The sequence below is a fragment of the Rhinoderma darwinii genome, chromosome 1, assembly GCF_050947455.1.
Source record: "Rhinoderma darwinii isolate aRhiDar2 chromosome 1, aRhiDar2.hap1, whole genome shotgun sequence".
In the NCBI taxonomy this organism is placed as follows: Eukaryota; Metazoa; Chordata; class Amphibia; order Anura; family Rhinodermatidae; genus Rhinoderma; species Rhinoderma darwinii.
The window spans coordinates 122,072,477-122,088,409 of NC_134687.1; the positions used below are offsets into that span (position 1 = coordinate 122,072,477).

At 39.9% G+C, this 15,933-nt stretch overlaps 1 protein-coding gene across 1 annotated transcript in view; it reads left to right on the top strand.

Moving 5' to 3' along the window:
• DCHS2 (dachsous cadherin-related 2) overlaps nucleotides 1-12,444 on the top strand; it is a 310,518-nt gene extending 298,074 nt beyond the window's left edge. The window contains exons 19-20 of the mRNA XM_075860333.1: nucleotides 7,054-7,192; nucleotides 9,002-12,444. Coding sequence (XP_075716448.1) covers nucleotides 7,054-7,192; nucleotides 9,002-11,616 — 2,754 coding nt within the window. The 3' untranslated portion in view covers nucleotides 11,617-12,444. The remainder of the gene's footprint in view (nucleotides 1-7,053; nucleotides 7,193-9,001) is intronic.
• Nucleotides 12,445-15,933: the final 3,489 nt, after the last annotated feature.

The following is a 15,933-nucleotide window of genomic DNA, read 5'->3' on the forward strand; positions in this document are numbered from 1 at the left end:
TTCTATACACAACGCCCAGCTAGTAAAAGTAGTAAACACACCCCCGATGTACGCACATAATACACGCCCAGTTGTACTTTTACTTTTCAACACGCCCAGTTGTACTTTTGCAAGCCTCATTTGCATAAATACGAAAATGGTCATAACTTGGCCAAAAATGCTCGTTTTTTAAAAATAAAAACGTTACTGTAATCTACATTGCAGCGCCTATCTGCTGCAATAGCAGATAGGGGTTGCAAAATCTGGTGACAGAGCCTCTTTAATCACTGTTACTTTTGGCCAAGGTATAGTAGGAGCCACAATAGTAAGTATAAACAGTGAATAGCTAAGCATGTGTATGTGCATGTGAGCCCTCCATCCTGATGAACAGAACACCAACACTCAGTTTTGCTCGACCCTTACCATCATATTCATAGCCACAATTTACTCAGGGATTCCCAAATGTTTAGATGCCTACAACCCAAAAAAATATACATTATATTATTCAATGGCAACATAGAGCACACCCCCAGCACACCCCTGCTGTGTAAATGAATGGAGAGGAGTGTATGACGCTGACTGGTCACTGATTGGTCATACACGTAAACACGCCCAGTTATAAACACAATACACGCCCAGTTGGACATAACGAAAAAAAAACGCCCAGTTGTCCATTTCAAAGCTCATTTGCATATATATAAAATAGCTCATAACTTGGCCAAAAATGAACGTTTTTTAAAAAACAAAACGTTACTGTTATCTACATTGCAGCGCCGATCACATGCAATAGGAGATAGGGATTTGAGAATCTGGTGACAGAGCCTCTTTAATAGTTGCCGCTCATCTGTCAACACACTGAATGGCATATAAATCAGCGTTTATAGTTTCCTTCCACAACAATGCAGATTGATATGCTATTCAGGGTCTGTGCTAGAAGTTGCCACCCAGTATCTGATAGACTGTTATGATGTAGATATAGCTGAATAAAATATGAGATAAGGGGAAAATGCTCTTAAAAAAGTGTGTCCTACAAATTTTGATCTTATTGTTTTGCAAACATTTTTTCTGTTTTTCATAATGTCTCGTGTTCTTTTATGTGAGATTTATTATACTTTATACTAAATATTATTGTGAATTCAAAATAGCCGTTTTCTTTCTACTCCTTGGCAAGGCATGACCCATGGCATGACGACTTAGTTACAGCTCTGCGTATGGTTTCATCAGTTATACACATCCACACTCAGAGAATGGTAGATTAAGGACGAGGGGTAACAGGACGTTATATGATATATAGTATTCAGTGTCTACTCTGAAGGGAACCCTGTACAGAGCCTGGTCATCTTGCCTTCAGTGTGGCTTGTGTACATAAGACCTTTACACAAGTATATTGAAACTTACTGTATATATATTTGTTTTATTTTATTAATAGAAATTGCAAATAGCAATGCTATTGTTACAAATCGTTATATAAATACTATTATATCTTTAACCCCTTCAGGACCAAGCTCATTTTGGCCTTCAGGACCAGACCCATTTTTTCAAATCTGACATATTTCACTTTATGTGGTCATAACTCCGGAACGCTTTTACCTATCAAAGCGATTCTGAGATTGTTTTCTCGTGACACATTGGACTTTATGATAGTGGAAAAATGTGGTCAATAAATTCAATATTTACCAGTGAAAAACACCAAAATTTGGTGAAAAATTTCAAAAATTAGCATTTTTCTAAATGTAAATGTATCTGCTTGTAAGACAGGCAGTTATACCACACAAAATTGTTGCTAATTAACATCCCCCATATGTCTACTTTAGATTGGCATCGTTTTTTGAACATCCTTTTATTTTTCTAGGACGTTACAAGGCTTAGAACTTTAGCAGCAATTTCTCACATTTTTAAGAAAATTTCAAAAGGCTATTTTTACAGGGGCCAGTTCAGTTGTGAAGCGGCTTTTAGGGCCTTATATATTAGAAACTGCCAAAAAGTCACCCCATTTTAAAATCTTCACCCCTAAAAGTATTCAAAACAGCATTTAGAAAGTTTCTTAACCCTTTAAACGTTTCACAGGAATTAAAGCAACGTAGAGGTGAAATTTTCAAATTTCATTTTTTTTTGCAGAAATTCATTTTTATTCTATTTTTTTTGTAACACAGAAGTTTTTACCAGAGAAACGTAACTCAATATTTATTGCCCAGATTCTGCAGTTTTTAGAAATATCCCACATGTGGCCCTAGTGTGGTAATGGACTGAAGCACCGGCCTCAGAAGCACAGGAGCTCCTAGTGGATTTTGGGCCTCCTTTTTATTAGAAAATATTTTAGGCACCATGTCAGGTTTCAAGGGCTCTTTCGGTGCCAAAACAGTGGAAATCCACCAAAAGTGACCCCATTTTGGAAACTACACCCCTTGAGGAAATTATCTAGGGGTATAGTGAGCATTTTGACCCTGCAGGTTTTTTGCAGAAATTATTGGAAGTAGGCCGTGAAAATAAAAATCGTCATTCTTTCAAAGATTATGTAGGTTTAGCTAATTTTTTCTAATTTCCACGAGGACTAAAGGAGAAAAAGCACCACAACATTTGTAAAGCAATTTCTCCCGAGTAAAACAATACCCCACATGTGGTTATAAACGGATGTTTGGACACACGGCGGAGCTTAGAAGGGAAAGAGCGCCATTTGGCTTTTGGAGCTCAAATTTAGCAGGAATGGTTTGTGGAGGCCATGTCGCATTTGCAAAGCCCCTGAGGTACCAAAACAGTGAAAACGCCAAAAAAGTGACTCCATTGAGAAAACTACACCCCTTGAGGAATCCATCTAGGGGTGTAGTGAGCATTTTACCCCCACAGGTGTTTCATAGATTTTATTAGAATTGGGCAGTGAAAATAAAAAAAATCCTTTTTCTTCAATAAGACGTAGCTTTAGCTCCAAATTTTTAATTTTCTCAACAAATAAAGGAAAAAAAGAACCCCAACACTTGTAAAGCAACTTCTCTGGAGTACGGCAATACCCCACACGTGGTCGTAAAATGCTGTTTGGGCACACGGCAGGGCTCAGAAGGGAAGGAGCGCCATTTGCTTTTGGTGTACAGATTTTGCTGCATTTGGTTTCTGGTCGCTATGTTGCATTTGCAAAGTCCCTGTGGGACCAAAACAGTGGATCCCCCCCAGAAGTGACCCCATTTTGGAAACAACACCCTCAAGGTATTCACCTAGGGGTGTAGTGAGCATGTTAACCCCACAGGTGTTTTGCAGAAATTCGTGTGCACACGATGTGGGAGAATGAAAATGGGAATTTTTCCTTAGATACGCCAATATGTGGTGCCCGGCTTGTGCCACCATAACAAGACAGCTCTCAATTATTATGCGGTGTTTCCCTGTTTTAGAATCACCCTACATGTGGCCCTAATCTTTTGCCTGGACATTCGACAGGGCTCAGGAGTGAAAGAGTACCATGTAAAATTGAGGCCTAATTTGGCGACTTATAAAGTATTGGTTCACAATTGCAGAGGCTTTGATGTGAAATAATAAAAGAAACCCCTGAGAAGTGACCCGATTTTGGAAACTGCACCCCTCAAGGCATTTATTAAGAGGTGTAGTGAGCATTTTCACCCCACGTGTCTTTTCCATAAATGATTGCGCTGCGGAAGGTACAAATTAAAATGTTTCCCTAGATATGCCAATTCAGTGTCAAATATGTCATGACCAGCTTGTGCCACTTTTTTTTTTATAAACACCGTTCACCGTACGTTATAAACTACATGTTACCTTTATTCTGCGGGTCAGTACGATTCCGGCGATACCAAATTTATAGAACTTTTTTATAACTTTTTGCACAATAAAATTACTTTTGGAAAGAGAATGTATTTTTTCTGTCGCCAAGTTGTGAGAGCCATAACTTTTACATTTTTTCATCGATGGAGCTGTGTTAGGGCTTGTTTTTTTGCGAGACGAGGTATAGATTTTATCGGTACCATTTTTGGATACATGCGACTTTTTGATCACTTTTTATTTCAATTTTTGGAAGACAGTGACCAAAAAAACAGTAATTATGGCAGTGTTTTTGAGGTTTTTTTTTACGGCGTTCACTGCGCTGGATAAATAACATAATATTTTTATAGTTCAGGTCGTTACGGTCGCAGCGATACCAAATATGTATGGCTTTATTATTTTTTTCAATAATAAATGACTTATAAGGGAAAAAGGGCGATTGTGTTTTGTGTTATTATTTGAAACTTTTATTGTATGTTTTCCAACTTTTATTTTTACTTTTTTGACACTTTTTTTTACACTTTTCTTTAGTCCCACTAGGGGACTTGAATGTCCAACTGTTTGTTTGATGTTCTAATACATTGCACTACCTATGCAGTGCAATGTATTGGAACTGTCAGTTGTTCACTGACAGCAAGCCGATCAGGCTCCGCCTCTGGGCGGGGCCTAATCAGCTTACGTAATGGCAGACAGGAGTCCATTGTTAGGGCTCCTGTTGCCATGGTAGCAGTCGCCAGCCTTGCCATCGCATGGCAAGGCTGCCGATTTTCTACAAACCTCTAGGATGCAGCGATCACAATGGATCGCTGCATCGAAGGGGTTAATGCCAGGAATCGGAGCTAGCTCCGGTTCCTGCCGATAGATCGGGGTGTCCGCTGTAACATACAGCGGACACCCACTGTTGATGAACCCGGCTCAGCTTCTGAGCCGGAAGCTGAGCCGGCGCCATCTTGCCGATGTTACCGGAAGCCTCCTGGGCCCCGCCGACGACGGGGCATAGGAGGATTCCGTTACAGGCTGATCAGGAGGTAAGCATTAGCCCTCCGATCGCCTTTGCAGCCACCGGCAACCCAGCGATCACGTTGCTGGGGTGCCGGTGGCTATAAACTCCTCACATGCTGCGATCTCTATTGAACGCAGCATGTGAGGGGTTAATCGGTCGGATCGGAGGCTAGCTCCGGTCCTGGCCGATACCTTAGGGTGCCAGCTGTAACATACAGCTGTCACCCGGTGGTGATGTCGCTGGCTCAGCTCCTGAGCCAGCTTCATCTCCATGACGTACATTTACATGGAAAGGCGGTAAGCCACCGATTTTAATGACGTTTATATACGTGATCCGGCGGGAAGGGGTTAAAGGTAGGACAATAACATGTACTTTACCCTTCTGTGTAATTCAAATATTTTAATACAAAGTATATGGGGACAATTCTTTGACATAAAATTATAGTCTATTTAGGCTTTCCATAACTGTAGCATGAATAAATAAATAAAGTAATAACATTTTAGTACCTTACATTAAGACTATTTGATATATACACCGATAAGCCATAACATTAAAACCACCTGCCTAATTTTGTGTAGGTTTCCCTCTTGCTGCCAAAACAGTTCTGACCTATCGAGGCATGGACTTGACAAGACTTCTAAAGGTGCTCTCTGGTATCACTCACCAAGACGTTAGCAGCAGTTCCATAAAGTCCTGTAAGATGTGTGGTTGGGTCTTCATGGATTGGACTTGTTTTTTTCAGCACAGCCCAAAGATACTTGGTTGGATAGAGATCTGGAATACTGTTGCCGTGAGGGGTTGTCCTTGGTCTGCAACAATGTTTATGTAGGTGGTGCATGTCATTGTTTCCCTGCAGAACATTGCACACCTATTGGTACATTCAGGAAAGTTTTATGTCGACCTATATGTACTGATTGAAATCGTGAACCGTATAGGGACAAAAAACATATATAAACCAAGTAAATCTTGGTGTATTGACCCCAGTATTGAACGATATAAACCTACAGAATGTGGGGTACAATTAACACACAGTAGTTTGGATAAGAAAAACAAACAATCTTTATTGAACATACATGAACAATATAAAAAATGAGTCATACAAAGCATGAACAGGACGTCCCTCTGTGCAGAGAGCAAAATGTAGAAATTCAGTAACAAACATGGGTATCTGAGAAAATATACAATCCATCACTCACAATCAAGAGTGTCAGGTGATCCAGCTGATCAGCATGTAAGCAAACAGTGTAGCGGCCATTTATGTCGATATGGCTCTGATCACTGATAATATATGGTAACAGAGCATAAATATACATAAACAAGATCAGAAGACATGCATGAAGGTAACATACCCATGAGGCTCACTGAAGCACACAGAGAGACATCACACCCGACCCCCGGACGAAGACATTTCGCCGAAACGCGCGTCGGGTGTGATGTCTCTCTGTGTGCTATCATTCAATTTTGTGCTATAATAGCTCTTCTGTGGGATCGAACCTGCTGGGCTAGCATTCGCTCCCCATGCTCATCAATGAGCTTTGGGCGCCCATGACCCTGTCGTCGATTTACCAGTTATCCTTATTTGGACTACTTTTAGTAGGTATTAATCACTACCTAGACTTGCCATTTTGGCCCTTGTCAAAGTTGTACAGATCCTTACACTTGCCTATTTTTCCTGCTTCCAACACATCAACTTCAAGAACTTACTGTATACTTGCTGCCTAATATACTTGCTGACCATTGGCATTGTTATGAGATTATCAATGTTATTCACTTGCCCTCCCAGTGGGTTTAATGTACTGGATGATCGGTGTATAAATGTATAGTATAGATAGAATAAAGGATTCATAAAGGAAAAATGAAAAAAAAGTTGTCTAAATAAGTATAGAGTCAATCAAAATGGAGAAAGTATGCAGAACACTGGAACACTCGGTATATTTACAATGGCATGTCAGCCGTAGCTTCACGAGAAGCCAATGTAGACAGAGATATTGTGTGAAGCCTTGCTTCTATTAGTATAAAATTACTCCCAAAGCACTCAACATCACAAGATTACTCAGAATCTGATACCATCTAAATCCAAATCTTCAACTGAGGGCTTTAATAAATCACAAGGTACATTGAAAATAGAGTATAGTTAATAAAATATTTTAATCCCATGCATAGTTTAGCAAAAAAAAAAACACACTTCAAGAATGGCATGTATTCTATTAGGTATCAAGTATAGGCCGTTTTTCTCAAATTCAGTGGTGAAACCTGATTGTGCTGAAGTTCTCTTTGACTGTTTTCTCTTGTTTTTTGTCCTGAAGGCATCAATACCTGAGCTGACTGCACCTGACACCTATATCATAACAGTATCTGCATCAGACAGAGACTCCGAGATATATGGCCCTGTTTCCTATAGAATTATTTCTCCATTGAAAGGATTCACAATTAATCCAATTACTGGTATGTAAAATTATTTGCATTCACTATATGCTTAGTGTATTTACGGTTTGTAAATATTTAGCAGGTGACATAATTCTACATCAAATATATTTAATGAATTGACTTGACTCAATGTATTTGTGCATTTGTTTTCTGCAATTAGATTATACAATTTATTAGATTATATAGTTTATATAAAAGTATTTTTGATTTCTGTTGATACCCTCTTTGAGCATTGGCTGCATATTAAACATGAGTCGGTGGTAGGTTTTCCCACTAAATTTGACATCATTTATTTAAATGAATTTTCTTAGGATAGCATCTTAAAAGAACACATTAGTGAGTGTTTGAGATGTGGGATATCCTTTCCACCACTAATGTCCTCAACACATGGTCCCGGTATTCATTTTTCAGTCGTGGGATAGGCACACATTCACAGCCATCTTTTAGAGCTAAGTGTACCTAAGTGTAGTTCCGTAACTCTGTATGTCCATCACATTCAATCTTTCATGAACCGATGTGTTTATCCCGGGGAAGCCAAAAACAAATCCCACTGGGCATGAAGAAGCCAATGTTACTTCATACTATAAAAAAAACAACTTTCCTATATTGATGATGGAATTGGTTTTCCAACATGATATCCCCTAATCAGTTGTTAAATTATTGAAACAAATATTTTGTGTGACGATTCTTTTCAATTCTATGGTGTCTTTTTTACTAGCTAAACAAGCCCACTTTTTCCAGCCTGTTTTTGTAAGAGAAATCTACAATTCCATTTATTAATTTCAAAATCATCTAAAAATTCATCAACGGTTAACTTTTGAGATGATGGACATTATTTGTGTTGGTCAAGAACACTTTACAACACTTTCCCATTTAGGGCAAAATATATTATTTTTTGATCCATTATTTTACACTGACACCAGATAAAAAATAAATACTGTATAGTAAGGGGACAGGAAGTGGAATTTGGATACAGGTACACATAATAGGGAAGATTTAACAATGTATCTATAGTAGTTCTGTTAGGGATCTGCCAGGTACTACGTCTAGGTATACTCCTGGGATTAATCAATCCACACCTGAGGCCAGACCTGTTAGACTGACACCGTCTCCCACCAACCAGGGTGGCAGGCTCAGGAGTGGGAGAGCCTATCGCGGCCTGGTCAGTCGGAGTTAGCTCCACCCCCTGTCCTTTATTACCTGCCGTGTTCTCTTCCTCAGTGCTTGTAACTCTTCTGGATTCCTGGCCTCACTGCTGCTTGCTCCAGCCTGCTTCTGCCGTGCTTCTGCCTTGCTGCAGTTCCGCTTAACCTGCTTCGCTTTGCCCCTGGCTTGCTTCCTTCTCCGTGCTCACGTTGGTATACTCCACTTCATCCTGGTCCGGACTACTCATTCACCGCTCCGTTTCCTCGCGGTGTTCCGTGGGCTCCTGCCCCTTCCCTTGCGTGATCCCTGTTTGTTCTCCCGTGCACTTAGACAGCGTAGGGACCGCCGCCCAGTTGTACCCCGTCGCCTAGGGCGGGTCGTTGCAAGTAGGCAGGGACAGGGCGGTGGGTAGATTAGGGCTCACTTTCCCTTCACCTCCTTCCTGCCATTACAAGTTCTCTGGCGTAAATTTATTGGACTGTGGTGTTCGCACCTGAACGCCATATTCATGAAGCCCCAAAGCTACTTTTGCAAACCCATATTAATGTATTGGGCTGGGCTTCCGATATTTTGTGTGCAAAACTGAATTTGTGAAGTATTGCAAAAACATGTACTTGATTAGTATTGAAACATAGTAGTTTAATTCCAATAAATAATCTTTTATCAATCTGATCATTTTAGGTTCAGTGCATACAGACATGGCGGTGGGAATGAAAGACAAAAGTACTGTGATTCCTATTTTAATAGAAGCCAAGGATAATGGTTTTCCTCCTTTGATTTCTACTACTTTTCTGGAGCTACAGATTCGTGATGTTAACAACCATGCGCCCTCATTTTCAGAAGAGATGTACCATATCAATGTAAGCGAAGATGCTGTGGTTGGAGAGGCCATTTTTACCTTTACAGCTACAGATTTGGATTGGACCCATGAAAATGCTTATATTGACATTTCCATTGTCAGTGGAAATTCATACAATCTGTTCAATGTGCAAAACATTGGAATTCTTTCTCAGCCTCCATTTGTAGTCATTGGAACTCTAATTCTAAATGGGAATTTAGACTATGAGACAAATACCACCCACACATTGGTTTTACTAGCTTCTGATCGGGGAATCTCATGTTTAAGCTCAAGTGCAACTGTTTTAATATCTGTTCTTGATTCCAATGACAATCCGCCAATATTTCAAAACTTGGTGTACCATGTTAGTGTCAGAGAACATCATCCTATAAATATGGAAGTGACCAAAATATTAGCTGCTGACTATGACAGTGGAGACAATGCTAATATAGTATACAGCATAGCGTCTGGGAATGATGGAGGCATTTTCACAGTTGATTCACAAAATGGGACTGTCTCTCTAGCAAAGCCTTTGGATTATGAAAATGTTATGAACTTTGCTTTAGTTTTAAAGGCTACTGATACTTGGGGAATTAACAATGATGAGGCATTTACAAAACTCTACATTACAGTACTTGACGACAATGACTTTCCACCTCAATTCCTGTTTAACAGTCTAAGTTGCAGTCTGTCTGAAAATACCCCTCCGTTCTCACCAGTGTGCACAGCGAATGCCATAGACTTAGATTCTGGACCATTTGGTGCCTTGACTTACTCTATTCAATCTATGTGCATAAATGAGCCGAAGCAAGATAAGTTTTTCATAGATTCATTAACTGGTGATATTTATACCAAGCACAAAATTGATTATGAGACTCAGAAGAAGTATTGCCTTGTTATTCAGGTGAAAGATAGAAGTGAATCCACCGCCTGTGTTCTGGTTTATGTCGACATTGAGGGGCAGGATGAGTTTCCACCTATATTCCATGAGGATCAATATTTATTTGACTTACCACAAGAAAACAAACCTGGTCAAGTTATAGGCAAAGTGGGAGCTTCCGACAAGGATGAAGGACTTGATGGAGTGATCTATTATAATCTTGCAAAGCCTTCTCAGTTTTTCTCTGTCAATGCAACTAGTGGTGTTATATACTTAACAAGGAGGGTTCAAAAGATACGAAGTAACACAAGGAAAAATGATGACATTATTGAGTTAGTGGTTGGAGCCCAAAGCCCAAAGCTAGACTCGAAGTCATCGACCTGCACTGTTCGAGTTAACATTTCAACAGCTCTAGAAGGTTACCCTGGTATGTCAGCAAACATACTTTCCATCAGTTTCAGCATTTCCTTTGTGGTTTTCTTGCTACTGGCTATAAGTTTTATTGGAATAATTCTAAGATATAAGAGAAAAGATGTTGTAAATGCTTGTGGGATAAAAGAAGTTGCTATTCCGGCTCTCCCAAATTCAAATATTAAAGACTGCATGTCTGATGAATGTCCAAAGTTTGAAAATATCAAGAATAGCATAGCTCCAGACACAGCAGAGTGGTTGGGGTTAGTCGGCATCAGAGAAAAGAAAGACACTGGAAACAAATGCAGGAATTCAGACTCGAGTGGTCATGGCTCAACAGAAGGGGAAACTGCTGAAGATGAAGAAATAATGATGATCAATGAATACCCCGTTAGAAAAGAATCTGGCTCTGTTCTTAGTGAAAGAGCATCACGAGTTCCAGACTCTGGAATTCCAAGAGACTCTGATCTGCTGTCATGTGAGTCAGACGAAACAGATGTAGTGATTGGGTCAGAAAGCACAGAGAGTGTAGTGATCCTTAAGGAGGAAAATAAAGGTGAAGGTCATGCATACTATAACTGCAAAAAGGAGTTACCACCAACACATCATAATACTGAAAACCACCCAAAGGACAACAATTCTCTACCAGAGACCAGTCAGGACTACATCTATGTTCCTATGTCATATGACTCCCGATATGGTTCTTTGGCATCTCTAGTGGCCTCTGATGAGGACCTGAGAGGAAGTTATAATTGGGATTACTTGCTTAGCTGGGAACCCAGGTTTCAGACACTTTCCTCGGTTTTCTGTGATATTGGTAGACTGAAAGATGAAAAGATGCATAGGCATGTGCCTAAGCAAAAGAAACCTTTCATTTTTCCACCACCATTAATCACTTCCGTGGCACAACCTGGGATTAGGGCAGTACCACCTCGAATGCCAACTATAATGTCAGGACAGACATTTGTAAAATATCCCCGTTCACCTTTTTTCTCTAATTTGGCATGTCAGCCTTCAACAATGACCCCAACCTTTTCACCTTCATTGTCCATGCTTACAGTACACACTCCATCAACCTCACCAGTGCGTTCAGACACAGGAATTAATGCAACATCAGTGCCTGCATTGTCAGAGGAACTGTTGATACAACAAGAGTTTCAGGTATGAGGCCCACATGTGGTATTCACAACTGTAAGAACTTACGGGAACCAAGTAAGGCATGTATAAAAAATTCAATTTGACTCTCCATTGTGTTTTGATTGCTGCATTTCTACGCAGTAAATTGTAGCCAATCAAAATGGCTAAACTTGGTAACTGTTCTGCTTGTCTTATTCGTCTGCAAAAAAGCATTTTGTTTCCCCTCGCCTTCATTCTTGTACAGGTTTCTGGACTCTCCAGCACCAACAATGCATGAACATGTCGGAATTTAAAACCATTTGTGCAACCAGTAAACTCATGATCATAGGCCAGTATTTACCAGCATTTAATTATATATTACTGCTACTACTAGAATTTACCAATATTTTATTTATAGTCTCTCTTATGGTTTGGTGTATATAGTATTGATGATACATAATATCCATAAAAGTAACTGAAATTAAAAGCAGCTCATTTATTTTTACCCCCCCCCCTCCCTTAACTGAGCTAGTAAGCTGAGAGAACGCTTGTTAAAATGAAAGATTGTATTTTGGTGACTTATAGTGTCCTATAAAATGTCAGATCACTCATGGATTTGTGGTAAGGTCACAAGGCTTATAGTTTGTAAACAAGAAAACAAGATTGCTGGTGTAGTAGGCTGCCCGATTTCTAATTCTGTCTCTTATTTAGTAATAAGACTGCACGTATATATAGCAAGTAAGTCAGGCTGAATACACATTTTAAAAGTAGTTAAATACATTATTTTTCTATAACTGAATGGAAAACTCAGCTCTTCAACTCTTTACCAACAATTTACAATTTTGCACAGTTAGGCTGGGTTCACACGAGCATGTTACGTCCGTAAAGGACGGAACGTATTTCGGCCTCAAGTCCCGGATCAAACACACTGCAGGGAGCCGGGCTCCTAGCATCATAGTTATGTACGATGCTAGGAGCCCCTGCCTCGCTGCGGGACAACTGTCCCGTACTGTAATCATGTTTTCAGTACGGGACAGTAGTTCCACGGAGAGGCAGGGACTCCTAGCATCGTACATAACTATGATGCTAGGAGCCCGGCTCCCTGTAGTGTGTTCGGTCAGGGACTTGCGGCCGAAATATGTTCCGTCCTTTACGGACGTAACATGCTCGTGTGAACCAAGCCTTATAATCTACATAAAAAGTTGCTAAACTTTGTAATATTTTGTTTAACTTGTCTCTATCCGATTTTGAGTTAAATGATTTTTTATACTTTGTACACATGCAAAACTAAATTCTAAGTTCTTCTAATTTCTGTCATTACAGAGACTGGTAGATCTGGTCGAGACTGGTAGATCATAGTTAGGGCTCATGCATCCGGTTATATTATAGAACCGAGTTGTATGCATCCATAATATGGTGGCTATAGACTGTTATGGGCCAGTACTGTACCTTTCTGTTTCTCCAATTTCAAACAGAGGTTCATAGAGATACTTTTTCCCACAGATTCATAATGAATAGATGAGAAAAACAATTGTTGTATGTTCCAACCCATGTCGCTTTATGGAAATATTCTCCCCTAGAATCATTGTTTAAGGGGAGAATACAGTTCCTTGTGGAAACACCATATGGAGGCACATGGTGTATCTACTGGTCTGTGATACAGAATCGTTAGGGCTTTATGTGCCACTGTATAGGGACTTTTCATGCAGCAATACCGTGAACAAGGACCCTAGGCTGGGTTCACACTAAGTTTTTTGCAGGAGGAAAATCTGCCTCAAAATTCAGTTTGGAATTTTGAGGCAGATTTTGCTTTGCCTGCACGCCGATTTTCGCTGCGTTTTTTGCCCGTTGCCATGGAGCGCCGCTGGCAAAAAGCGCTGCGAAATGCGCTTTGTCTTCCTCCCATTGATGTCAATGGGAGGTCAGAGGCGTAAACGCCTGAAGATAGGGCATGTCCCTTCTTTTTCCCGCGAGCCGGTTTTTCCCCATTAAAATCAAGAAGAGGCATTTTCGGCCGTTTTTTGGCGCGTTTTCCGACGCGGTTTCTGCGTCAAAAAGCTTGTGAAAAAACTCAGTGTTAACTGCCCCTTAGAGCTAAGCTGTTTGAAAGAATGTACAGAAAAACAATATGAAATAACTCGGAATCAATACAAAAACAAGAAACCAAAGTGATTTCAAGGCTACTAAACATTTTATGTAGACTTATAAAATATTTACAAATACTGTGAATTGTTGGTGAAAACGGAATTATACTTTAATCAGGATTGTTATATCCCTAGGCAAGATAGTCATACTGCCATAATGTGTCTTATGCTGATGGTAAAACCCTTATGCTGAATTTTTAAAACAAAACAATTGTACTATGACTTTTTGGACATATAAAGACAATTGCATATGCTTAATTAGATTCATTCAACAGAAACTATGATAACATTGTAACTTATATGTATCAGCTGTCCTAGACCAATAGGGAAGGTGTTCTACCATATTGTATTACCTAGGACAACATTGTTGTTGTTGGTTGTTTTTTTTCATGAAGGGGCATCTAAACAATCTGTTTATTCTGCTGTCTTAAGTGGCTAATCATATATCTGACATCTTACGTTAATAGTCTTTGTGGTTTCCCATTAATGCATCCTGCCCTATCATCAGCATCTGATCTGAAGATAACCAAGAGTCTAAATATAAGAACAATATGGGTATGTTCACACGGCGGGGGTCCGTAACGGCTGAAATTACGGGGATGTTTCAGCCTGAAAACATCCCCGTAATTTCAGCCGTACCGGCATGTGCAGGCGCTTGAACGCCGCGTCAATTACGGGCGTAATTAGCGCTGCTATTCATTGGAGTCAATGAATAGCGGCTCCAATTACGGCCAAAGAAGTGACAGGTCACTTCTTCTACGCGGGCGTCTATTTACGCGCCGTCATTTGACAGCGGCGCGTAAATATACGCCTCGTGTGAACAGACAAACGTCTGCCCATTGCTTTCAATGGGCAGATGTTTGTCAGCGCTATTGAGGCGCTATTTTCGGGCGTAATTCGGGGCAAAAACGCCCGATTTACGTCCGTAAATAGGCCGTGTGAACATACCCTATAACTCACAAAATGAAGCTTTTAAAGGTCCTTTTACACGGGCAGATATCCTGCCTGGTACTGAGCGATAATCGACAATTTCAGCATGTTGATCGACACTCGTTTTGTATATTTAAGTGGAGCAATCATCCTGGGTGTGGGGACAAATGATAATTTATACTATCATTCATCCCCATAGTTTGTATATTGCCATTATCACATCCAATGTTTACATGCGGACATGAGCTGCCGACGAACGATTTTCTTTTTGCCCTGCATTTGTTTGCTTGTTGGGCAATTGCTGCAATGTTTACACGTGGCAATGATTTGGAACGGAGCAATGTTCGGCCCGTGTAAAAGGGCCTTTAGTATTTATTCAGTTAGTCATACAGTGCCCAAATTTGTAACCTGATGCATTTACTGGGACATGTATGAGGAGAGACCATGTACTCCTGTTGATCAGAAGTTCTCAATATCACACAAGGAGATTTTAAAATATGTTGGAATATCTCTTTGTGGAACCCAATTCTTCACTCTTTTGATAGAAAGGAAAAGGACAGAATTCTGCTGTACCAGTGGCACATAGGGGTAAAGGACAGACTAAAACCTCACCCACCATAAGAAATTTGTGTATGGTTGCCATAAGGCTAGTGCCACTATATTTGCATTTTGAGACAAACATAACTTTACAAAGATAACCAGTAACAAAAACTTAATTTCAAGTATTACATGAATTCTGGACATTTTTTGTGAAAATATACGCACACTGGAGAGATTTATTAAAACTACTGCAGAGGCAAAGTGGTGCAGTTACCCATAGCAACCAATCCAATTGCAGCTTCCATTTTCCAAAAGGCATCTGAAAAATGAGAACTAGAATCTGATTGGTTGCTATGGGCAACAACAAAACTTTTACTTTGCACTAGTTTGATAAATTTCCTCCATTGTGGATGACTTCATCATGTCTTGTTTGACTGGTACTTAATGTACATCAGGAGTGGCAGTTTTCAACAGTCAGTGTCTTCATTTTCCTGACAGTCAGTATATCATCACCTTCTTATTGACTGAGCTCTGAATAGTAGCTCAGTGGTGCATAGGTGGTAAATTGCCTATTCCTGATGTAATGCTTAATAATTGTCTAAAAAATCTATTGTATAATTACCCCGCCATGGAATCTATTTTGTGATGTTAAGGGGGGCAATCTTACAAACTGTAAATGTAACTTTTAATGATGCTTACCAAATTATTTTCTATTTTATATATACACAGCAATATTATGAAAAAATGAGAAAAA